The following is a 26,375-nucleotide window of genomic DNA, read 5'->3' on the forward strand; positions in this document are numbered from 1 at the left end:
ACCATGGACTGTTGAGGCCATTGCATATAACCATACAGTGTCTGCTACAGAACTTACTGGGTTCCATAACATATTCTTTCTTCAGTAGATTTTTTTTTTCAAGGTTCAGCATGTTCACAGGGGCAAGGGTGAAATGCAGATCCCTATCACAGAGGAAATACAATATCTTACTGGATTTCCTGATGTGAGAGCAAATGTATTGTCCTCCTGCCCCAAAGTACTTGGTATACATATTATACTCACCAGCTGTGTAAATTCTGTCTTCTTTGGACTTTAATTTCACATCAAAACACACTGTAGCATTTATGCATACTGTTTCCTTTCCTTCCACATGGCAGTTTTTCTTTTGGATATTCACTTTATTGGGTTCAAAATTCATGGTCACTTTAACTACAGCCACATCTCGGGACCTACAAACATAAATGGTGATGACTGCTCACATACTGTCACATTTAATGAATGCCATCACTATGCCAGTGCAGTGTGAATGCACTGATGGTGATTCTTCTTTGTGTATGGTTGGCCTCTCAGGACTCCATTTCTTTGGTGAGTTTTTGATACAGAAGAGGTGGTATATGATGTTCTGAGGACACCCAGGATGTTTTGGAACCATCTTCAACTTCTGGTGCTAAATGGTAGGAGAATATGCCACCCCAAAATGTGATTACAGAAGTTTAGGACATGTCACCCCAAAACACATCACTTTGGTATATTGATTATTTTGAGCTATAGGCACTTGATAAACAGTAAATACAGGAAGAAGCTTTCTCTGAAATTTCCTTCTACCTAAAGATAGATACTCCAAAAAGAACTCAACTCGAGTTCATCAACCAGAGAGGACTGACTCTTATCACAACATAAGAGACACCACACTGGTCACAGTGTGAACTTGGTCACAAACTATCATTTCACCCATTTATTTTTTCCAAGGCCCACTTATTTTTCTTAAAAATCATTTACTCTCCCCGTAGAGGCCTACATACCTTCTCTCTTGTCTCTATTAAAATGATATTTAAGTCTTGGGTTCCTGGGTGGCTCAGTTGGTTAAGCATCTGACTCTTGATTTCAACTCAGGTCATGATCTCATGGTTCATGAGTTCCAGCCCCACATCGGGCTCCATGTTTACAGTGCAGAGCCTGCTTGGGATTCTGTCTCTCTCCTTCTCTCTCTGCCCCTCTTATAATCTCTCTCTCAAAATAAATAAATAAACTTAAAAAATAAATAAAATGGATTTAAGTCTGAATTCTAAACCACCTCAAGGAATTACTCATTTTTCTTTGGGTATCTCCCATGTATACATGAGATATACAAATTTATAAATCTCTATTTTTATCTTGTTAATCTTTTATAACAGGGATCTCAGCCAAGAACTTAGAAGGTTGAAGGAAAATTATTTTTCATTCCTTACAGTTCATAAGCCAAAAATCTGTTTTCTTGTGATGGAAAAAAGATGGAACCAAGTGCTCAGATGCAACTTCAGAACCAAAACCATATTTTGGGAATTTTCAAGTTTGTTTCCAATCTGGAAAGAGTCCAAAGGCCCATGGACAGCTTCTGTCCACTGTAATACTTGTACAGACAAGTACAGGTCCTGTAGCTAGGTAGCTTGTGAATACATAGGTCCCCGATTTGATTTTGCATTAAAAAAACTATAGTTACTTTTCTTTTAAAACATTTTACCCAAAGAAAACATGGAAACATAAAAAAGGAAACAAAGAAAACAGAAATCACTTGTAATTTTACTACTCAGCAATAATCACCATTAACATTTGATATGCTTTTTTTCTTTGCAGAAGAATATATTATCTATAGATATGGATATGTGTGTGTGCGTATGTGTGTGGGAAAAAGAGACATACACACACATGCATGTACATATGTATCCATACATACTTTTAAAACTTATCATGATATAATGAACAGCCTTATAATATTTGTATTTTTCTGGCAACATTATTTTTAATGACAATAAATTATTCCAGCATACACATGTATTGTAACCTATTTACTCAATCCTTTCTTATGGTACATTTGTGTTAATTTGTTTTTTATTAAAAAAGCTTTTTTAATGTTTATTTTTATTTTTGAAAGAGAGAGAGAGAGAGACAGGGAGTGAGCAGGGGAGGAGCAGAGAGACAGAAGGAGATACAGAATTTGAAGCAGGAGCCAGGATCCATGCTGTCAGCACAGAGCCCAACGTGGGGCTCAAACTCACAAACCAGGAAAACGTGACCTGAGCCCAAGTTGGACGCTGAAAAAACTGAGCCACCCAGGCACTCCTGTACTAATTTGCTTTTTAAAAAGTTGCTAGCACAGTGCTGTGATGGCTCTAAAGATTGTATATCTTAGATAAAGATTAGAGTTTTAAAAATTTTTCAGAAATTGGGACGCCTGGGTGGCTCAGTCGGTTAAGCGTCTGACTTCGGCTCAGGTCATGATCTTGCAGTTCCTGAGTCCAAGCCCTGCATTGTGCTCTGTGCTGACAGATCAGAGCCTGGAGCCTACTTTGGATTCTTTGTCTCCCTCTCTCTCTGCCCCTCCCCCACTCACGCCCTATCTCTCTCTGTCTCTCAAAACTAAATAAACACTAAAAACTTCTTTTTTTTTTAATTTTAGGAACTAAATTCTGTGTTAAAAAGTGTAAATATTTTAACACTTATTGGCAAATACCTTCTAATGTGTTTTAACCAGTTTACTCTTTCACCAGCAATGAATGAGCATGTCTAATTTCCTGCATAGTAGTTTGGATACTCCAAGAATGAAGCTCCCCACTGCACATCTCTCTGCCCCAACCAGGTCTTTAAAGGGGTTATGGTGCAATCTATTCCACATGATAGGGCTCTCAATATCTGTTCCTGGACGTCCCTGACTGCTGGTGGGCCTCTGTTTATTGCCTGCCATCTATATCCACTCTCAATCCCTCCTTCAGCATTGTGAAGTCTTAGTCTTTGTGTCCCTGTATGCTGGTTTGGTCCATTCTGCTGGGAGTGACAGGGACCCAACTCTGTCATTTTGGCCCATTAATGATAAAGCACTGACCGGCAGCAAAAGAGGTCATAAGTAAGTCTTCAGAGCTTTGTAAGAAGGCTTTGAAACAAAACTGGAGAGTAAAAATTGCCCTTATTGTATGTACGTATGTGTATATATATATGTAGCATATATACATATATATGTGCATATTGCATATACATAAAAATATATATATATATATTTAATATGAGAGTGAATACAATAAATATGTTTGAGTTAAGGTTATCATAATAAATTAATTCATGATTACCAGTTCATACAAAAAGTAAATATACCCTTTGTTGCTGACACTGGTGATCTCAGCTGGTTTTGGGTCTGTCATCCCCAAAGTCACAGCTACTTGCTGCCTGGCATTCTCCTTTCCTAGGCATCACCTTACAGTTTTCTTTCTCCCTCTCACCCCCCACCCCCGCACTGTACAGTTAAAACATTTCTTAACATAATAGTTATTATCTGCGTACAGTTTAATATGCAATTTGTATTTGGCCATTAGTTCTTAAACAGTATCTCTTTTTAAAATGTTTCTTTTCCTTGAGTTTTTTAAGGTGAACTATAGTTGAAATATAATTTTATATTAGTTTCAAATGTGTAACATAGTGATTCAACAATTATATTCATCACCTTATGCTCACTACAATAAGTACAATTGCCATCTGTCACCATACAATGCTATTACAATGTTATAAATTATAATTCTAGTTGCAATTAGTTATCTTAACTTATGACAAAGTCATCTAGTTTCAGGTCTCTATCTTCACTACTTTTCTAGATAATATTTTTGGGGAAAAGACCATTGATATTTGTTTCCATCTAAATTACTTTAAACTAATGATTGATTTGGAAGAATCAATATATGGACTTGCCATCAAAGCACATGGCATAAATATAAATATATTTTTTATATTAAATATTTCCATTGTATGTATTTTTAATTTCTTTTTTTTAAGTTTATTTATTTTGAGAGAGAGAGAGAGACAGAGAGAGAGAGAGACAGAGAGAGCGCCACAAGCAGGGGAGAGGGGCAGAGAGGAGAGACAGAATCCCAAGCAGGCTCCATGCCATCAGTTCAGAGCCTGATGTGGGGCTCAAACTCACAAACTGGGAGATAATGACCTGAGCTGAGATGAAGAGTCAGATGCTTAGCCAGTTGAGCCACCCAGGTGCCCTTTTAATTATATTTCTTAATGAAGTTTGAAACATTTAAAAAATTATCACACGAAATTTATCTTAAGATTATCCTTGATTTTTTAGTCACTTTTCCTCCCAAAAGAACCATTTTTGAAATTGTGTTTTTTAACTAGTTAAGTTGGGGTTATTAATGACATTACCCAATAAATTATTTTATTAATAAATAAGTTAATAAGTAAAATGGTATTAATATATATATCTGACCATTGACTAGAATTTTAGAATGAACTGAAATTAATTTGAGGATGCAGACATTTTAAAGGCTGAGTAGAGATATCATTGAAGATGCTTCTATGCTTGACCAACAATGTATATACAGACAATGACGTACAATTGTCTAATTACATGTATTAGGTAAATGAAGAATGAAGAATCAATTACCATAAAAGTCTGTGAACAAGTCAAAGTTAGGGATGGTTTCTTATTTATATAATTCTCTATGAGGCCCTCTTTCTCTCCTATGCTGCTCCCTAAAACAGAATACCTACCTTAGTGCTGAGCACATAATAGATACCCCAAATTAAGGGTTGATTCTATTTGTTTCTTTAATATGGTTTCTTTATTTTTAAGATTTATTGACTTATACAGCTTCTTGAACTACATAACTTTTATCTAAATAACAGAGCATAAAGGAAAATATTTGGTATGAATGAGCTCTAGTCATACCGAGCTCTGGAACTATTTGTGAAATGTTATGACTAATAGGATGTTATTACAATACATACCAGAAGAGGGCAGCACCACCAAGGCCCCCAATAGTCACATCAGTCAGACCGTCCCCATTTAGATCCATTTCTCCATGGATAGACTGGCCAAAAAATTTCAGTGTCTTGCCATCTCCACCTGATGCAATACGCTGTGAAAGTACCAACAGAGAGGTTTTATGCCAGAAGAGTATATTCAAAAACAGTTTTAAATAAATCTGAGAACTTGGATTGGTTAACATAATATTAAATTTAAAGACGTTTTGGAAAACTGCCCAAAAAGCCCCTCATGTGGAGACAAGATGAATTACTCAGATGTTACCAAAAGTTATTCTTTTTATAGTACAGACAAAATAATTTCAGGGTCACTGACACCAGAGAGAAAAAAATTATATAACGTCATCTTGTCTAATGCTCAAGGAAAACATTAGTGAGTAACTGGCTCTTCCTTTCTAGTTTCCACTCAGTCCCATAACACAGAGTTATTTGAAGATACTGGAACCTTGAAAACACATCATACAAGCAAGAGGGGGAGTAGAAGTTTGTCCTAGGGGTCAGTTTAGGGGTCAAAGAATTGGGGGGGTGGATATAAATAGCACATTCCATCAGATACATTTTCCAATATATGATCTTCTTTGTTAAAGGTCAAGGGCACTATAAAAATCGATAGGCACAAATGAATATGGAGTTCTTGAACATTGATTTGTGCACACTGTGTACACCCATACATAGTGTGTTTAAAAGTTGTACTTCCTGGTTTAGCTTTGACTCAAGCTGATAACATATATATTTTTAATTTTAGAGAGAGGGAGAGTGAGAGACAGAGAGAGACAGAGGAGATTCCTGAGCAGGCTACACACTTAGGGAGGAGCCTGACGCGGGGCTTAATCCCACAACCCTGGGATCATGACCTGAGCTAAAATGGAGAGTTGGATGCTCAACCATCCAGGGGCCCCTAAGCTGATAATATTTTCATAGAACTGATAGCAAGAAGAAAGGACTGACAGACCCTCCCTAAACTTGGGGGTCTTCTTATCCTCTTGTTTTTCACTTAAAAACCATAAATTCAGAAGCCAAACAAGGCAAACCAATAGAAACATTTTTCATGCTTAAATATTTGTGGCTCATTGGGAAATATTTCCTTATGTTTTCAGCAAACAAATCAGGAGATATCAGCCTCATTGGTTCTGGAGGAGTTCATTCAGTTTGATTCTGGATTATTCCCCACACAAGCAGCACCTCTGGTTACCATGGAAACAGGTGAGCATATCCTCACTTATCCTTGGGAAAGCGTTTTTCCAATAATTAAGCAAAATCAACTCTAATATTCTTTCTTGTGGTTATTTAAAGCTGCATCTTGAGTCAGCCACCATTTTACAAAATAAATTTCTTATGACAGTCTATTCCTATTATTAGTGATTTAAATATCCTCTTGTTTCTACTGCAAATGCCATTCCACTGAATTTTCAGGATTAGTAGTGAAGGAATAAAGTGGTAGAACACAAGAAAGAAACTCCTTCCTGCAATTCCTAATTGCGTCACATTCCCGTGGTTCATATTGTCTGTTTTCAGTTAAGTAATACCATGAAATATTTGCTTTGAAAGAAACAAATAATTTACTGAATGGATGGAAGTGTTGTTACTGAAACATGCCCTTTACTTTATTGTTTCATTAATGTCATTATGGCTTTATGAAAAATTAAGTACAACTTCCCAATACATGAATGGATTTTGAGAATTCTCTTGACTACAGTATGGAGAGAACAGTCAAATATAAAAAGAAATAATTGATGACCCAATTTTCTTTTCATGTTATATAAGTAGTTCAATGCCTAACTACCATGGTTACTTAAAAATCAGACAATTACATTAGAAGAATTCCTTTAAACTCTTCTGTAAACTTGTATTTTGCTCATGTAGGAAAAAATTACATTTATGGATTAGAATCATTAACTGACAATAAATTTAAACAAGAACAACAGAAAATTGCCTGTAGGTTAAGCTTAGTTATTCAGATTTTTTTCCAGGAGGGATTACTTGTGAGGAAATTATAAACCTTCAGGAACACAAATTCATTTGATGAAAATATACTAATTTAATTCATAAATATAAATGTAATCCAATTTCATTACAACAGCATGGATACTGAATATAAATACAATAATCTCATCTTCTTTATTGGCTAAATTATATCATTATTGTTCTTTTATTTAGAAAGTGGTATCCTCTGGGGTGCCTCAGTGGCTCAGTCGGTTGGGCATCCAACTCTTGATTTTGGCTCGGGTCGTTATCTCACGGTTCATGGGTTTAAGCCTCGTGTTGGGCACCATGTTGACAGCACAGAGTCTGCTTGAGATTCCCTCTCTCTCCCTCGCTCTCTGCCCCTCACCTGCTTGCTCTCTCTCTCTCTCTCAAAATAAATAAATAAGCTTTTAAAAAATAAATAAAAAGAAAGTGATAACCTCTGTTTAGGATCAGGCACATTGTAAATGTTAAATAGTGTCATCATAAAGTATTCTTTTGTTTTTTACCATTTTGAAAGCTCAGATCATGGAGCCATGGCAAAAGAAAAAGCAGAAAAAACTAGAAAAGAGGATAAAATACAAAAAAATGCTTCTATAAAGAAAACTTAGAGGGAAATTAAATCTAGTTTTCCAATAGAGTCAGAAGAAAAAAAATATAAATAACTCATGAAGCAAGACAAGAAGCAAGCCTAGCATTGAACCCGCTTAATGTTTAAGGGTGGGAATAGTAGGCTGAACTTCTTACTTGTGCATACTCTTGCCTTATAGTCTTGCCACTCCCATGATAAATGTACACGGCTCCCCCATGATCATCTTCCAGGGGAGCTCCTATCACAATGTCATCAAATCCATCAAGATTGAGGTCTCTCACAGCAGCAATAGCTGTTCCAAAACGAGCCCCACACGGCTCATTTTTGTTTTCTTTTGTGCATGAATTGTGCTTCAGAGATGAACAACAAGTCTGCTTAATGGGTTCCAGGCTCATTTGATATTCAAACCTTGTCTGGAAGAAAGATAAACAGGATACTTATGAATTTCTATCGTTACGACAGCACAGTGAAATTTTTAAGTACGTACTAAATCAGAGCTATTAAAAACCATTTGTACATCAACAGTAAAGTTTGTAAAATTTCTTAAAAATTGTGGTTATCTGAGAGCAAAGTTAAAGATTTTAAAGAACAGATTGTAGAAGTGTGGGGAAGAAGACATATTGAGCATTTTAATGTATTATCTTTTTAATGCAATCAAGTGACTATATAACTCACAGCATGCTTTTAAAACCAAATAACTGAATTTTTAAACCCTCAGTTCAGGTTGCTATCCTTTCTTCATCCAATATTTGCTTCTTTGAAATGTCTCTATACAGTCTCCTCCACAGGGTAAAGAGAAAATTTACTCTATTCAAAAAGTAAGCTTTTCCCAATGCTATCTAGGGCAACCCCCATGCCCCCCCCCCCCCCCCAACTCAGTAAAGGTCAGAAAGTACTAGTAATGATGGACAGGAACACACTTTCTAGGAAAACAAGGAAAAACAGCAAGGGCCAAAGAAATTGATGGGAGGAATGATACAAAATGATAGGAAGAAAGGTATACAATTTATGAATTAAAATAATTAATATGGAGAGACTCTAAGAATTTAAAAAGCTAAAGAGATAAGTACTGAATTTGCTGTAAAAAGCAAAAACCCTTCTAACAAAGACATCAAGAATTATTGCATCTACAAATGATGTCGAAAGTCAGGAGTGGAAAACAAAACCTCACTCCAGCCCAATGAAGTATTCCAAAGACCAAAGTAGTTTACTGTAACTGTCTGATGTCACTGCCTTAAAATTCACTACTCCACAGTCTCTCTGCTTCCCCAGCTTTTTTGGACAGCTAATGCAGTTTAAACTGCTAGTGTTCCCAACACCTCCAGGCCAGAGCCTTGAATGGTTGCCCTGTGAGTTTATTTAGCAGTTTAGTGAGATTTATATTTATCTCTATATATTCTGCTAAAAAAGGATAGTTCACATTTCCAAGCAGAAAGCATCCAATGGTTTGAACTACTTTATTAGAACTGTAAAATATTCATTTAGAAATGGAGGAGTTGGTGACGGTAAAGGGGCCCTGAAAGATTCTTTGCTCCTTTTTCCAAAGTGAGTACAAAATTAGAACTGCATTATTTATTTGAAATTGAAAAAAAGGAAGAGATATTCACGAATTTCTACCAAATGCAGAGTGATCATTACCTGATTCAGGGCATACACATACACTTTTCCTTGTTCCTCTTTCTCTGTTCCCATGTACATGGGAGCCCCAACCAGAAGAATGTCAGTATTAGAATCTTTATCAACGTCAAGTGTGGTTAAAACACTGCCAAAGTAGGAACCAATCTAAGGTACAAAACAAAACAAAATAGTGTGATGAACATCAGAAATTCTCAAGAGAGCTAAAGGCTGCATTTCTTTTACTTATAGTAATCTAGAAGAGTATTTGAAATTCAGATATATATAGAAATAGAAATAAAATACAGAAACAGATTCTACCTGGAAGCTCTTTATTGGTTCTTGTGGGAGGCTAATAAATAGACCCATCCCTGAGGATGAGCAGCCGTCATAGATTCTGCAGCTTGAGAGTAAGAGAAATGGCTTCCTTTAGATTTCATCCTAAACACTCTTTCTTCTCCAAAAAGCAGAAAAGATCAGTAATGCTACCATAATTTGTTAAAGAAAATAAAATGAGAAAAACAATAAAAGGCATTCTGGGATGGCTTCAATATGTTTATTTACAGTAATATGAAAATGTGAATAATATACAGTATGAAGAACTGATTTGTCTTGGAACACTGATGTAGCATTTCACCTTGTAGATTTAGAAAGTTGTTTATTCGACAAAATGGCTAAGTCTTGTCCTAGCACTTGTGGAAGATAGAGAAATATAAAAGGATTGCAGAGGGACCATCTTTTAAAGATACGGATGTATTTTAGGGAAATGCAGGAGACTTACACTTCATTATCTAAATGCAATAACCTTCCCAAATATTGACCTGGGTTTAATATTTGATGCTCTTGATAATTCTCTTACTGAAACTTCCTGTCTTGGCTTCTATGATTTTAATTTTGGTCTCTTGATTCTTCCACTGTATCATAGGCCACCCTTTGTTTTCATCTTTGCTGGCTCCTTTTCCTCCTCCCATGCCCTAGATTTTGGCTTCCCAAAAGCTATGACCTGCATTCCTCCCCCACCCCCACCACTCACCCTGCCATCTCTTATCCTAGATGGCCAATCCTTCCAAACACTTCCATTACTGAAAATTGCAAATTTCTTTCTATCTTCCTTCTCAAGGCTCCAGTGCTACATTCCCAGACATTGGTAGACACTTAGAGAACTGCTAGACATTGACTTTTGAATGTCCTTTTCTCATAGGTTGTGAAGGGCTTAAAAGGTTTTTTTTTTTAAGTTGAATAATTACAAACATAAATAAAATGCTGTAAGATCTGGCAACCTTGGGCCTTTATTCCCACAGGGCGATAGCCGTCTGGAGCTGAGTGGGAACTAAATGTTTAGATGGCTCAGGAACTGTCCAGGCCATGGTTCCCACCATTTCCTGTTGTCCTCTGTGCAATAGCTTTATTTATTTACTTTACCTTCCTGGCACCCATAATCATTTGAATTTGTGCTCACTGTTACAGGAAACATGTAAAACCAAATACCATTAAAAACATACCTAAACCACTTGAGTTGCTGACATTCTAATCATGGTGCCACCTTTCTCCCAGATTCCCAGGCTTGAAACTTAAACCATTCATAATACAAATCATTTGTGACTTTCACAAGCAATTCTTCACTTCCTGTCTCGTAAACCATTAATAGACTAATATCAGACGTACGATGTCATACATCATGCGTCATTTTAGAGTCCTGTCAGTTCCTCCTCATTTGTGTCTACTCTAGTCCTTCCTTTTCCATTTTTATTGGTGATACATCATTTTAGGCTCTCCTCACCTTATCCTTGAGAGACAATAATAGCCTTGTTTTTATTGTTGATGCATTTTCTGATTACAAATGTGGGCAAAGTGCTAATAAAACCCTTTAACAAGACATATATATATATATATATATATATGAATCTAGATATGAGATTCTGACTTTTGGTTTACTCTCTGCTCCCCCAGACATCTGATGGGGAAAGGATTTCAATTATATTATTAAGCAATCCTGAGTGTGGTAAAAATAATCTCTGATCGGGGATGCCGCATTTAGGTTGTGGGGAACTATAAATACCTGATGGGCTTCCCAGGATGCAGTGACTATCACAACTACGTGCCCTCAGCAGGGGCCCTGGAAGCTGTATCTATGGTGTTGTTATAAAAGATATTGGCTCCTATAAAGAGAGGGTAGCTCTGCGCCTGCCTGACATGTCTGTCTCCTCACACCGAAGCGGTTCTGCTAGGCTGGGCAGCTATGAGCATGCCTGCAGGAGAGGCAGGCTCACACTGCCCTGCCTTTTGGAGTGGTTGGTGATGGCAGGAGGGTGGCCGGGGCGTCTAGTAAGCTGGGATACTTAGCGAAGCCCAAGTGATTGCTGTGCAATAATAACCAACAGCGTAGATGTTTCTTTTAGTTTAACAATATTTGCACATATTTATGTTTGCATATTGTGTGAATAACTTCTTAAACTACTTTTGGTATTTAATATCATCTAACGAGAAGATTTTGATTTTACATGTTATCACTTTCCACTACCTCCAGGAGAAAATCCAAATTCTTTAGTTTGCCATTCAGAACCTCAACAATCAGGGTCCATATTATCTTTTTAACTGGCTCTTCTGCTCTTTCTACCTATCTACGGTCTACCTTTCCCTCTAGACAAGCACAAATGTTACCTGGTATTAAGATTTCTGGCACCAATCCTAGAGTAAAACAACCTTTCCATCTTTAAGATGTACTGTCTGTGCCACGGGCATTTTCATGCTTCTTAATGTTTTAGAACTTTTTTCCTGTATGTATATATCTATCCATTTGTATCTACAGCATCATCTCTATGTTTTACCTCCATTTCCGTGCAACTGAAATGTTCCGGAAGCCAAATATGCAGATATTTTACATTCCTACAAGGAACCCAACACGGGGCCCTGTTTAAGTTTGATGTTGAATATGACAGGAGTTTTTGAAGTTTAGGACAATAGATGGGTAATTTAAATTTACATAGTGTAAATGGATTAGAACAATAATTTTTCAAGCTTACCTGCTCTCCACTGAGTGTCTGGAGAATCCTGATGTCTCCATCTTCCATCCTGTAGATGACAACCTGGCCCGTGTGATTGTACCGTGGCTGTCCGGCAATGTAGAGCACATCTCCCGAAACCGTGGCGGAGTTCACTGTGTAACCTAACAAAAGAGAGATGCCAGATATACTGACTCCTTAATGTCTACACAGAATAAATTAAGATCCACTTTAAAGGGCTGGGAGGATCATTTGTGTATTTTTACAGACTTCTCTCTTTTTTTTTTTAATATTTTTTTTAAGGCAGGTAAGTTTGTCTTGGTAGAAGCTTTTAGCATGCTCTCTGATTATCTACAGCAACTGCTTTGTCCACCCCCCACCTCAGGTTTTCATTGTTTAAAGGCACAAATGATATAACAATCGTGACAGAAGAAGAAAATAAAAAAAAAACCTTCATAAACTCAATTCACCACTTTGTAATAAATCATTTGTGCTTCATCTGGACAGATATGTCTGTGCTACAGAAATTAAACATTTTATATAGGGGAATCATAGCAAATGTAAGCCTTTTCTGCATTATTGCTGTAGATTTTTAGGCAGTAATGTGAAGTAACTGAAGTTTATCACTCCTAGTTAAGGCATAAAGGCATTGCGTTTCTACCGCAGGACCATTCCCCAATAGAGTAGTAGAATTTTTAGGTGGTTTTTAATTTTCTGATATTATACTTAAGCCTGCAAAGACATCCTTGAACACTTAACATTTTTACTTCTTTTGGATTTTCTTTGATGATAAATTTCAAGGAATAGATTACTGGATCAAATTTTCAGTTCTTTCAGTGTTTGGCAAATTGTTTCCAGAACATTTGTACTAATTTATTCCACGCACAGCCAAAGGACAGACTAGTTTCATCAAACTCTCCCAAACATTGGGTATCATTACTATTATTCAAATTTGTGGATGTTCTAATAGATATTAAGCATAATCTAACAATAATACTTCACTGTGATTTTAATTTGTATCTGTTTGATTACAAAGAGGTGTAGGGTGGGTGGGTTACACAGGTGATGGGGATTAAGGACGGCAGTTGTTGTGATGAGGACCAGGTGCTGTAGGAAAGTGTGGAATCACTATATTGTACACCTGAAACTAAAATTACACTGTTTGTTAGCTAACTGGAATTTAAATTTAAAAAGTGAGCTTCGACATTCCTCTTTTTTAATTGGGTTTTCTTGCCCATTACATTTTTTTTGTGTCTTAAAGGTAGACTATTGTTAATTTTTGAGTGAAGAGTTAGATTTATTCCTTGTGCTTGTAGGGAACAGTGCTAAATCAGTGAATAACAATTCTCCTGTGCTGATTTCAACTTTACAGAAGGAAGAAGTGTTCTTATAACCAGATCTGTCCATCAGTGGATCAGAGGGCAGATTATTTTTCCAAAGGCCACCACAGAACCACATTTCTTACTAAGAAAAAAGATTACATTGATAATTTATTTTCCAAGTGTTTTCCTGCAAGGCAGTAGTTTCACTTTCTTGCAGAACTTTTGAGGAGGATCAGAGGTTTTTGTACTAAAATATGTTTAATCTTACAAGTGCAAAAGGAACACAATTCCTCAGGCATATTTTCCTTCAGGCATATTTTCTCCCATTCTCATTTCTTCATCTTTCTTTGAGCTTCTAAAAAAATTATACATAATAAATTGTAGACTGTTCTTTTTCAAACAATTAATGTGTCATAATTCTTCTGTTACTAACCACAATATTGCTTAAAAAATAAAAACTTTAAGGTCATGTTTATATATAAATAAAATAAAAAAGAAGAATGTGCAAAGCAAAGGCTGTTTTATTTCATGTCATTCTACTAAGAAATATTAAGCAAGGATTGGCCTAAGAGAGTTAGTACACTTTATTTTTTTTTTTTTTACCTTACAGAGCTATGAATGCAAACTAATAAAAGAACCTTTAAAAAAATTAAAAATTATGTTTGAGGTTTGGAGTTGTGTGATAATTTAGTTAGTTTTGATAACTTCATAACTAAAACTATTAGCTGAAATCTTCCCAGAGACAGTACCTACTGGTCAGGTAGTTACTGGGTGGAAGCTGAGGAATCCAAAGACAATAAAGAGGGAGAAAAAAAGGAGGCCATGTAAATAAAGTCTAGTTTTCATGAAAGGAAAATAATTATACACATCTAAGTTTAATGTTGTTTTCTGAAAGAAAAAAAGAATTGAAGAGAAAGGAAAATTCATGGCATAGCCTGCTGCATGGATTTATAAAGAATAAATCCTGTCAGCTTTCACAATTCACTTCCTGGGAAAAGTGCTAGGACCTAGCGAGGTAATGGGAAACAGGTATGCTCTGCTTTGATGTCATGTGTTTGTTTGCCTCACATCTTTACATTTTTTTTGAATTTGTCTGGCATGATTAGAAGTGGGAAGACTGTAGGTGGAGGAGGCAGGGAACTTCGACTGTATTCTCACCATCAAAAACGCTTGCTAAGTGCATACTGGCCTAAAGCAGTTCCTGGATGAGTGACTATATCCTGAGAGGTTCGACAACTTCTGTTCCTACTTCTTTCTGGTCATTATTAGTATGAGATTTTTTTGTTTTCTCCATAAGATTTTCCATTGCCTAATGACTTACAATGCACATAGGTTTCTGACTAACACATTCAAGCTCTTTTTATTTTTCTTTAAAAAAAATGTTTATTTATTTAGTTTTGGAGAGGGAGAGAGAGTGTGTGAGTGGGTGAGGGGCAGAGAAAGAGGGTGAGAGAATCCCAAGCAGACTATAGGTGTGCTGTCAGCAAAGAGCCTGACTTGGGGCTTGATCTAACAAATCCTGAGATCATGAACTGAGATGAAATGAAGAGTCTGACTCTTAAGTTACTGAGCCACCCAGGCACCTTCAAACACTTCATAATTCGTAATCCACACAGGCAGACATTTTGAAATTCTCATTTCAGATTTAGATTAATATTTGGGGTACAAAGCTATTTTTCTCCCCTATCCCCTTTCTGGGTGCTTTTCTATTTTAAAATAAATTTTATATATCTTAAATGTTATATTGGCAAAATATCTTATGTGCTAACTTGTGATTAATCTAATGAAATGAATTCTAAAATATAAAAACATCATCTTAGTACATTGTAGACAACGTACCCCCAAATTTCCTTTTTTGGGAAGAAAGGAATCATATGTTATAAATACTGTGGTCAGGAATGAAGGTTCTCTTAATTTTGTCTTGCTCCAGTGATATCTTTAAGTCTTGAATTCTCCAAGTCTGCTTTAAGCACCATGAATCCAAGCTTTTGGGGGATAATGGATTTAGGCTTCCTAAGACTACTTGGTTTTAAGGAATTTCATCACATAACAAGAAGTCAGAATATAAAAAAATACTACAGTATTATTAAAATGTGTGAACTTAAGATTTGTGGACTTCATGCTGTATCTTTAGTTTTTTAAATGTTGTTAATTTTGAAATGAACACTGGAATAGAATCACGATACCTAGATTCTAGTTTCAGGTATGTCATAGGTAGCTGTGACATCATTTTTCAATTCCTTAATATCTTAATTTGGAAAATTGGATATTAACCATATGCTAAGATTTCTTTTAATGCATATGAATTTTAGGCCCACCCTCTTTGTGTTACAGCACAATCCTCCAAATATTTAAAAGATATGCAGTGTATATTTTGTTTCCTAACCATCAATTTCTTCAAATTTTGCAGACATTGGGGAAGGAAAGAAAGGAATTTTTTCTAGATCAGTATCCTTTAGATAATCTTTTATTGGCACATCCTAGTTTAGCATTTTCTTTTGTAATGTGTGATGTTTAGAACAATGGAATGCTCTAGCTGCTCTCTGACCGGGACAGAATGTAATAGGAATTTTACGAGAAATAAACTAGACTTTCATGAATGCAGTTCAGCATGTGTTAAGGGGTTTAACACTCACATTGTATGTACTGCTTACCACTGTAGTTTTAATTATCTAAATCCCTCAGGCCTTTCATTTTTAAGTCCTACCTGCCTCTACAGTTTTGAGATGTGTCTTTGAATAAGGAAATGTATGGACCTACCAGTAAAGACCTCCTACCTTTCTCATAAAATAGAAAGAATCTGGATAGAGAGAAAAAGACTTGCCTCCAGGACAGAAAGATCCCAGAGAGGAATGCTAACATACTAAAATATGAACACTGAAAAGTATTTGTTTCCTTAACCGCTGCACCTCCAGCACCAAGAAAATACCTGGGGCAAAACAGGTGTCCCTCAAACATTTGTTGAGTGAGTAAAGTGTTGGGAAACCATATTCTGAGGGTTCTTTTCATCCTAGGCCCTAATTGTTTACTGGGATCATTTAGTGATAGAACACTTCCCTGGTATCCCCTAGGCAGCTCAGTACAGATGGAGAATAAGGTGATAACAGACACATACCTCCTCATTCCAGAAAAGTCTTTGAAAAATAAGATGACATTACGTCACTGGGCTTAAGTTCAATATTTGTCTGGTTGTGAATAGAACTATTAAAGAAGAAGCTATATGACAAGACAAATTAAAATTTTATTTTCCAAAATTAGGACTCATAGAAAGAAATGATATAGGATGTTTTAGAAAATATGGGAGTCTGATCTGCAGGATATTAGCTGTGTCAAGGTTTCTCTTTTTACCATCATTTCCTGTCCACCAGGTGCAAAGCTCTTCTTGAAGTTAATGAGAATACCAGACACAGGGAGACTTCAAAAAGTGCACATATCAGCCTAAATCATTCCTGCACTAGGGAGCCCTTCTGAGAAAGTGTGATCTCCATGTTCTAAGATTGCTCAGAAATTAAGGCTGCTTGGGAACTTTCAGGGCTCCTAAAAAATGTCTAGCTCTTGGAAGTTATCAGTCTTCACATGGTTATAAGTAAACCTATGTAAATATAAGCAAATAATGCTAAAAATAAAAACAAAACCAAAAATAAACGACAATAATTTTCTATCAATTACATCTAAACTTTACCTAAATAAGAAGCAAGAGGTTCATTCTTTTTGGTAGACTCAACATTAAAGGTTGTGTTTTGAGGGATTATGATTCGATTAGCCTTCTGCATGACGACTGTTCCATTCCAATCATAGGCTCCTACTGCTCCAAGCATGACCCAGTCCTTATATCCAAATAGAGAAAACAAATGACATTCAACAAAGTAGCAAGAACACAGCATTAACAATATGATAGATTCTATTCAAAGTGCTTTACATATATTAACTTAGAATCCTCACAGTAATACTATGGTAACCTGGTAGAGTAACTTGCTCTCGGTTATACAGTACAATTGCCCACTGAAATGTCAATATTCCTTTGCAGGGACTCAGATGCATTTTTTTTTCATCAGCTACAAATGATATATTTCCTAATCTTGTCTTTCTGTTTAATTCTGGGTGTCAAGAATCCCAGGTCTTGAATATGGTATTCTAATAAGATCTTTAAATACAATGAGATTGAGAAAAAGATACAATTCATATCATTAGCAACCATTTTAAATTAAGTATTTCATTTAGCCAGATGTACAATTACATAAGGCAGACCTCAAAATGTTTGATTCACAATTATTAGTATGATATAGTGAACTGTGGGATATAACATGTTTTCTTAATATGCTTGTGAAATGCCATTTTCCTATTTCAATTAGAAACATCATCACAATGAAGCAACAGAAAGACAAATAAAGAAACTGATCCCATTCACAATTGCACCAAGAAGCATAAAATACCTAGGAATAAATCTAACCAAAGATGTAAAGGATCTGTATGCTGAAAACTATAGAAAGCTTATGAAGGAAATTGAAGAAGATTTAAAGAAATGGAAAGACATTCCCTGCTCATGGATTGGAAAAATAAATATTGTCAAAATGTCAATACTACCCAAAGCTATCTACACATTCAATGCAATCCCAATCAAAATTGCACCAGCATTCTTCTCAAAACTAGAACAAGCAATCCTAAAATTCATATGGAACCACAAAAGGCCCCGAATAGCCAAAGGAATTTTGAAGAAGAAGACCAAAGCAGGAGGCATCACAATCCCAGACTTTAGCCTCTACTACAAAGCTGTCATCATCAAGACAGCATGGTATTGGCACCAAAACAGACACATAGACCAATGGAATAGAATAGAAACCCCAGAACTAGACCCACAAACGTATGGCCAACTCATCTTTGACAAAGCAGGAAAGAACATCCAATGGAAAAAAGACAGCCTCTTTAACAAATGGTGCTGGGAGAACTGGACAGCAACATGCAGAAGGTTGAAACTAGACCACTTTCTCACACCATTCACAAAAATAAACTCAAAATGGATAAAGGACCTAAATGTGAGACAGGAAACCATCAAAACCTTAGAGGAGAAAGCAGGAAAAGACCTCTCTGACCTCAGCCGTAGCAATCTCTTACTCGACACATCCCCAAAGGCAAGGGAATTAAAAGCAAAAGTGAATTACTGGGACCTTATGAAGATAAAAAGCTTCTGCACAGCAAAGGAAACAACCAACAAAACTAAAAGGCAACCAACGGAATGGGAAAAGATATTCGCAAATGACATATCGGACAAAGGGCTAGTATCCAAAATCTATAAAGAGCTCACCAAACTCCACACCCGAAAAACAAATAACCCAGTGAAGAAATGGGCAGAAAACATGAATAGACACTTCTCTAAAGAAGACATCCGGATGGCCAACAGGCACATGAAAAGATGTTCAGCGTCGCTCCTTATCAGGGAAATACAAATCAAAACCACACTCAGGTATCACCTCACGCCAGTCAGAGTGGCCAAAATGAACAAATCAGGAGACTATAGATGCTGGCGAGGATGTGGAGAAACGGGAACCCTCTTGCACTGTTGGTGGGAATGCAAATTGGTGCAGCCGCTCTGGAAAGCAGTGTGGAGGTTCCTCAGAAAATTAAAAATAGACCTACCCTATGACCCAGCAATAGCACTGCTAGGAATTTATCCAAGGGATACAGGAGTACTGATGCATAGGGCCACTTGTACCCCAATGTTCATAGCAGCACTCTCAACAATAGCCAAATTATGGAAAGAGCCTAAATATCCATCAACTGATGAATGGATAAAGAAATTGTGGTTTATATACACAATGGAATATTACGTGGCAATGAGAAAAAATGAAATATGGCCTTTTGTAGCAACGTGGATGGAACTGGAGAGTGTGATGTTACGTGAAATAAGCCATACAGAGAAAGACAGATACCATATGGTTTCACTCTTATGTGGATCCTGAGAAACTTCACAGGAACCCATGGGGGAGGGGAAGGAAAAAAAAAAAAAAAGAGGTTAGAAGGGGAGAGAGCCAAAGCATAAGAGACTGTTAAAAACTGAGAACAAACTGAGGGTTGATGGGGGGTGGGAGGGAGGAGAGGGTGGGTGATGGGTATTGAGGAGGGCACCTTTTGGGATGAGCACTGGGTGTTGTATGGAAACCAATTTGTCAATAAATTTCATAAAAAAAAAAAAAAGAAACATCATCACAGTCTGAATAACTGGGCAAGCCATGAACTGCTAGTTGCACTTATAATGGTGATGCCTGGGCATTGTTTTTGGGAGCAGAAACCTTAAAAAAAATATTTCATTTTCTACCAAGTGGTCAATATACCTGTGAATAATGAGCACTGAAGCCAGTCTGAGACATTTCCATTTCAAATGAAGCTGCTGACTGGTCAGCTGTAGCTATAACAGAAAAATAAATGACTTTTAGCACACTTGATTTGGAGAAGACAGAAACAAATTACAGACTGGGCTCTTTACCAACCAGAATTTCCAACATCTTTTGGGTATGTTCAGCCACACATTTCTCAACCCCAAATTCCTATGTAGGGCTGGGTAAAGGACAGAGAAGGTTAGCAGAAGGGCCGTGGCTAGATTCTTGACCATTGGCTTCCCCACCCTTGCTGGAGAAGTTGAGAAATCTCCATTCATGCTTCTCTTCCTATACTCTAGCATACTTGTGGATGGTATGGCACTTTGGATCCATGTGGTTAAATTCAAAAGTACTGAAGTTGAAAACCTCTTTCTTCTTCTCACATTGTGGGAATCCTGTTCAGACATTAGCCTAAACTTACCCGATATGTTACAGGGCTAAAACATCTTTATTCACATATTTAAAGAAGTCTCTTGACTCTACCAGGTCCACTTGCATTTCCAGGTACAGATCCTCTTGGAATTCCATTATGTGATAAAGACTGTAGGGGTTCTGGGATTGTGTTTTCTCTAATTTCTGGTGGTAGGTATCACTCACAAATTCGAAGGCGACTTTTTGATGGGTTTTTGGCCACATACCATTCAATCACATATTTTTTAAAGAATCTGTGCCCTTTTTCTTTCTTTCTTTCTTTCTTTCTTTCTTTCTTTCTTTCTTTCTTTCTTTCTTTTTTTGTTAATGCTATGTAAAAGGTTCAGGAGCAAGCATTAGGTATTTAAGCTCTTTACTGAAATACAGAGATAGTCCAGAGCATTCCATGGAAAAATATGCTACTCTCAAAATATTTACCGACCCAAAGCCACAACCTCCTAAGGGGATCGAGGGAATGTTGATTCATTTGCTTTCAGTGGGGAGTTACTGATTTATTTGGCTTTGAAAATAAGTTAAAAATAGTGCATAATTTTAAGAAAGTCAGTCTGCCTTCTCATTGAGGCATGAGAATAATTAAATTTGTGAAATCAAAATTATTTACTAGTTATTTCCTGGCATAAATTTGTTAACAAATACATCAGTGATTGCTTTTTTATAGGACTAGGTTAAATGGGGATATCAATCAAGAATTCCAATACATCATTTTAATCTCATGTATGAATTATCCCCTAATTTAAATGACAGAGGTGCACTTTAACTTTATTTTAAATCTGATTTATTTATTTTAAATAAATAAATAAATATTTATTTATTTATTTATTTATTTATTTATTTATTTATTTTAAGTCCACAGTACTTTATGGTGCCTTCTTATTTATCTGTGCAAGACCATTGCAAGAGCACAGCAGTGAATACCTGCATGCTTCCAGTACCTTCTCCTGCTGCTGTTCTGCTTATAGCTGAGGATAGAGAGAAGGGAGTTTTGTGACAATCCTCCTGCTGAATCATCATCATGGTAATAGCCCCTTGAGCATCCCTGAACTTCTTGCTGTCAACTCCTCCCCGAACTGTTCATAAGTACTGACATAACCACTCTCCCACTGTGCAGGTTAGGCATTTTAGCATTTCTCCCACGTGCTGGGAAAGGAAGACATGGAACCTTTCTGAGTTCATTGGGCAAGTTGGTGACCTGTTCTCTTCACTAGGTGGCACTGTCGTTGGCAAGGAGGAATTTCAAAATTGCTGCTCTTTACCATCTCAAGATAAATGTTGATAGGAAATGGACACTTCCCAATTAACAAGGAAATGAAATCCTTTCTGATCCCAGTTATGAAGAAAATCAGTCAAAACACTGCATTTGATTAGCCCTGAAAGTATATCAGTAAAGATGTGGTAGACATTTTAATCTGAGGACATTTTTTAAAAAATTCAATTTATGTATTTAGTTTTATTTATTTATTTATTTTGAGAGAGAAAGAGAGACAGCACGAGCATGTGCATGTGAGTGGAGGATGGGTAGAGGGAGAGAGAATCTTAAGCAGGCTCCACGCCTAGTGCAGAACCCAATGCAGGTTCAATCTCATGAATGTGACATCATGACCTGAATTGAAATCAAGAGTCAGAGGCTTAACTGACTGACCCGCACAGATACCCCCCAGATAATTTTGCTTTTAAATATACAGACTTCTTAAAGTGTCCGGGCATTCCAACATGTAACCTTTAATTCATGGTACGGTTAGTTTAGAAGCAACACAAAAATGTCATTTAAGGTAAATTGGGCCCTTCTTCCCCCAGTAGCTGATGTAGGTAGACTTCATTTATAGAAGTCCTACCAGGTTATACTTACTTGCTTACTTAAGATGAGTTTAAAAATGAGACAGTATTGTACTTAACTATTAATGTAACTAAGTAATTTTTCATTTAAATGGTCTTTACAGATTGTTTATATCACATCTTAAAACTTATTACAATTATTAAAAATTAAAAGTGCACAATGACTTGGAAAACTTTATATATTTCCTTCCTTAAGGCCAGCGAAGCTTATGGTCTGGCCTATTAGTAAATGCCACTGGGAGCTGCTGTGAGACCAAAGCCACTTAAAACTGACTTGTGCACAGAATGCAGGACAGCCAAGTTCTTCAGAAGCAGCTGTGACTTCAGACAGATAAGTAATTCAAGAGTTCTGTTTCTAAAGGCACAGGGGAAAAGCAGCCAGGGCAGAAGGGAGGAGAAATGAAGTCTGCATGGGCTGTAGCTGTTCATCAAATCTAACCCAAATCTCCTACTTACTAGTCGTGATCCAGTCATGAAATCGGCTGGGTGAGTCACCACCAGCATTTTTTTAATTAAAAGAGAAGAGAAAATGAAAACTAGAACCTATCAGAGTGCTTTGCATATAATAAGGGTTATTCTGTTAAAGGTTGTTTTATTTTTATATGTATACATGTATGTGCACTGGGTCATGCAGAAGTGGAAAAATTTTCCCTTCTTCTCTTCTAGATTCTGTGGCTGGTTTAATCATTAAATTGAGCTAAAAAATTAGTCAATTTAATTTTTAGAGGAAAATTTAATTTCATATGGGAACCCCCAAACTATGAGACTGAAGGGCAAGTGGGGGTGGCGGAGACTTACATGATGCCATCCTGACCTACAGAATGGGGTAGGGGCCTGGGGCTTCGAAGGGAGGAGCACAGTTCACAGTATATAAGAAGAACAGATGTTTGGCAAGTAGAAGTTTGCCCTGCTATGCAGATAGGTCTTTAAAAAGTTCTCTCTGGTTATACCTTTTATTCTGGACCAGGCCACCTATGTGAATTCTTTTAGGTTGTTAAGGGAGAGGTAAAAGTTCTTCCTGAATGGGCTGGAACTTGATTGCCTTCAGCTCAAAATAATCTACATGCCAAAGCAACATATTTTGGGATGGCCTATTTTGCTCCCCTTTAGTCACAAGGAAAAGTGTATTTATTATCATGGGTCACTGTCATATAAAGCTTGAAAGTCATTACTCTAAAACATTTTCCTTCCTTTCTATACATTTGAATATTCTGTCTGTTGGTCACTTTTCTGCATTTTCCTGGTCACTTGATGCTCAAAATGGTCCACCTTGTTTCAGTTATCTCTCTTTCTCATTTTATTTCTCTGTTTCCCAGTATCAGGTCATGTTTCTCATTATCAGGTCACATCAGGGTGACTGAGAAAGTGCTCATGAATTTCTATGTTTAAGATACAAAACAATAGTTCTTCAGTGTGTCCTCACAAGGACAGAGTCCATTGGATTCAGATAAGGGCATAAAAACAGAACTCTCTGGAGGTTTCTCATCCTAGGTTGAGGGAAAGATGCACGTTCTCTTAGTCTCCAGTTAACAGAGAATATGAAGGAGGAGGCTTTTTTCAGTTTGCCTGGCATAACAATTCCAAAAACTTTTTTTTTCTTTTTTTGGTCAGGCAAGGGCCAGTTCCAAAAGAATTTGATACTTGACCTCTTCCACCTAAGGCAGGGGAAGGAATGCCATGATTTATTTTCTTCAGTAGCCAATCGCCATTGCAACATCCAAAAAAAGAAATCCACAAAAAAGTAATATGACTTAGACAAGTATAGTGAACCAATGTTTTACTGCCATGGGAGTTAAGGCAGAGTTCCATAAAGACCTTTAAAATGGGCAAGAAGCAAAACGGGAGAAAATAAATGAACAATAAAGTTATTGCAAATAAGGACAGTTCTATAGAAGCCCAAAATAAAAAAAACAAATTAAAAAAGAAAACTTGAGCTAGGTCCTCCATTTTCTAAACCCGTGTCACAGAAAAGGACTAAAACACATAGGCACATTTTTGTTCTTGTGAGTCTACACTGATCATTGCCTTCTTTCAGCCCTCACATTAGCCCTGCCATGTCCTTACAAAGAGAGATGCCAACAGACACAGGGCTATGTGAGACAGCCATCTTGGTGACAGATTTACAGAAAAGGGCATTGTTCCATGCTGGTTATTGTACACAGTAAAAATGCATTAGCTGTGTAGAAGAAATAAACACCAAAAGGCCATTACATTAAATTGAATTGTAGAGAAAACATGCGGGAGTCTGAGAAATAGTCATACCTTCCAGGGCGAATATTCTTTCTCCGAGAGCTTCAACAATAGTGACTAGAGCTAATTCATCAGAGACATTGAAGAAATGCTTTTCAGTGGGTTCGCTTGCAATTGATTTTATTTCTTCCACAAACTTTTCAGTGCTTAAATTTCCTCTGTTATAGCTCCCAAGAATCTAAGACATGACAAAAATGGCAAGGTTATATTTTAAATTCTGTATATTAATTAAGGATCTCAAGCGTTTTGTCAACAAACAAGAGAGTGTATAGTACTTTAATATAATGAAATTTTATGTACTTCCACATTCTTGGAAGAATAATTTTCAAATGTGAGATTTCCTAAAATTAACTGTTACATACTGTAATTGGTAGAGAAAACTACAAAGGACAATCTTGTATGTTTCTTCTCTTCCATTACTGTATGCCTGTTTATGAACAGCTACATCTTTAAAGTCTGACAGTTCAACAGTAATGTTATAGTTTCTGAATGTCTCTGGTATTATTCCAGCCTATGCCACCACCATTTGCTGGTAAAAGCAGTTAGCAAGTGAGTTACTTGATCTTGAGTAGGCAGTTCTTCCTGATACTCTTACCAAGAGCCAGTCCCACACATATATTTTGAAAACAGATATTGAACTAAATAGAAATCTTACTTGGCAATTTCTGTTTAAAACCAAATTCTCAAGACACGGACATCTTGTTTATATATATATATATATATATATATATACACACACACACACACAGAAGAGAGAGAGGCAAGAATTATCTGTTATAGTTAACTGTAATTATTTAAATGTCTTAGCAGGTTTTCTCAAACATCTATTTTATTTTTTAGAGTAAGTTTTATTGAGATATAATTCATATACAGTAAAACTCACCCTTTTTAGAGACACAATTCTGAGTTTTGACAAGTCCACACAGTTGGGTTACTACCACTTCAAAATTTAGAACTTTTCTATCAGTGTTCCTCATGCCCCCTGTGGTTAATCCCTTCCTCCGCCTGACCCTTGCAACCAATGATATATTTTCTGTCCTTAAGGCTTTGCTTTTTCCAGAATGTCATATTTAAGAAGTTATATATATGGCATGTAGCCTTTTGTGTCTGACTTCTTTCACTTTGCATAATGCTTTTGAGTCATTCATGTTGCCCCATGAATCAGAAGTTCGTTTTTTTTTTAATTGCACCCAAACTGGAAACAACTCAAATGTCCATAAACAATAAAGTATAGAACAAATCATGGTATATTCAAACAATGTATTATAGAACATGAACCACTGATGCACAAATATCATGGGTAGTCATTATGTTGAGTGAAAAGCTAAACACAAAGAGTACATACTGTATGATTTCATTTACATAAATAGAACAGGCAACTTAAGTGATGGTGATATAAGTCACAACATGGTTACTATAGAAGTGGATATTAAACGTGATAGGAATATAGGGAACTCTCTAAGGGTGATGGAAATGTTATATATCTTGATCGAGGTGTCAGTTACATGGGTGTATGTGACTATCTAAAGTCATCAAATTGTTCACTTTGTACATAATTTTCACATTGAAATCTTGTATTTCACTGTATGTAATTATTACTTTAAAAAAAATGAATGAACTATAATGACATGAAATAATATGGATTAATTAATTAATTAAATTAATTTTGAGAGTCAGAGTGCAAGCGGGGGAGGGTCAGACAGAGAGGAAGACACAGAATCTGAAGCAGGCTTCAAGCTCTGAGCTGTCAGCCCAGAGCCCAATGTAGGGCCTGAATCCATGAACCGTGAGATCCTGATCTGAGCTGAAGTCAGATTATTAACTGAATGAGCCACCCAGGAGCCCCTTTTTTATTTTAGAGAGAAAGAGAGAATGGAGAGGACCAGAGGGAGAGAAAGAGAGAGAAAGAGAGAGAGAAAGAGAGTGAGAGAGCGAGAATGTCAAGCAGGTCCATTCCCCAACTCAGGACTCCATCCCACGGCCCTGGGATCATGATTTGAGCCAAAATCAA

The 26,375-nt window shown here is 36.6% G+C and overlaps 1 protein-coding gene across 1 annotated transcript in view; it reads right to left on the reverse strand.

Annotated features, from left to right (window-relative positions):
* Window positions 1–26,375, reverse strand: part of ITGA1 (integrin subunit alpha 1) — a 159,815-nt gene that overhangs the window by 32,731 nt on the left and 100,709 nt on the right. The window contains exons 9-16 of the mRNA XM_043598743.1: window positions 24,377–24,542; window positions 19,805–19,878; window positions 17,158–17,302; window positions 12,175–12,317; window positions 9,176–9,319; window positions 7,693–7,950; window positions 4,945–5,075; window positions 244–410 (exon numbers count right to left, since the gene is read on the reverse strand). Of these exons, the coding sequence (XP_043454678.1) occupies window positions 244–410; window positions 4,945–5,075; window positions 7,693–7,950; window positions 9,176–9,319; window positions 12,175–12,317; window positions 17,158–17,302; window positions 19,805–19,878; window positions 24,377–24,542 (1,228 nt within the window). The remainder of the gene's footprint in view (window positions 1–243; window positions 411–4,944; window positions 5,076–7,692; window positions 7,951–9,175; window positions 9,320–12,174; window positions 12,318–17,157; window positions 17,303–19,804; window positions 19,879–24,376; window positions 24,543–26,375) is intronic.

This window comes from Prionailurus bengalensis, chromosome A1 (genome assembly GCF_016509475.1).
Source record: "Prionailurus bengalensis isolate Pbe53 chromosome A1, Fcat_Pben_1.1_paternal_pri, whole genome shotgun sequence".
NCBI classification, from domain to species: domain Eukaryota; kingdom Metazoa; phylum Chordata; class Mammalia; order Carnivora; family Felidae; genus Prionailurus; species Prionailurus bengalensis.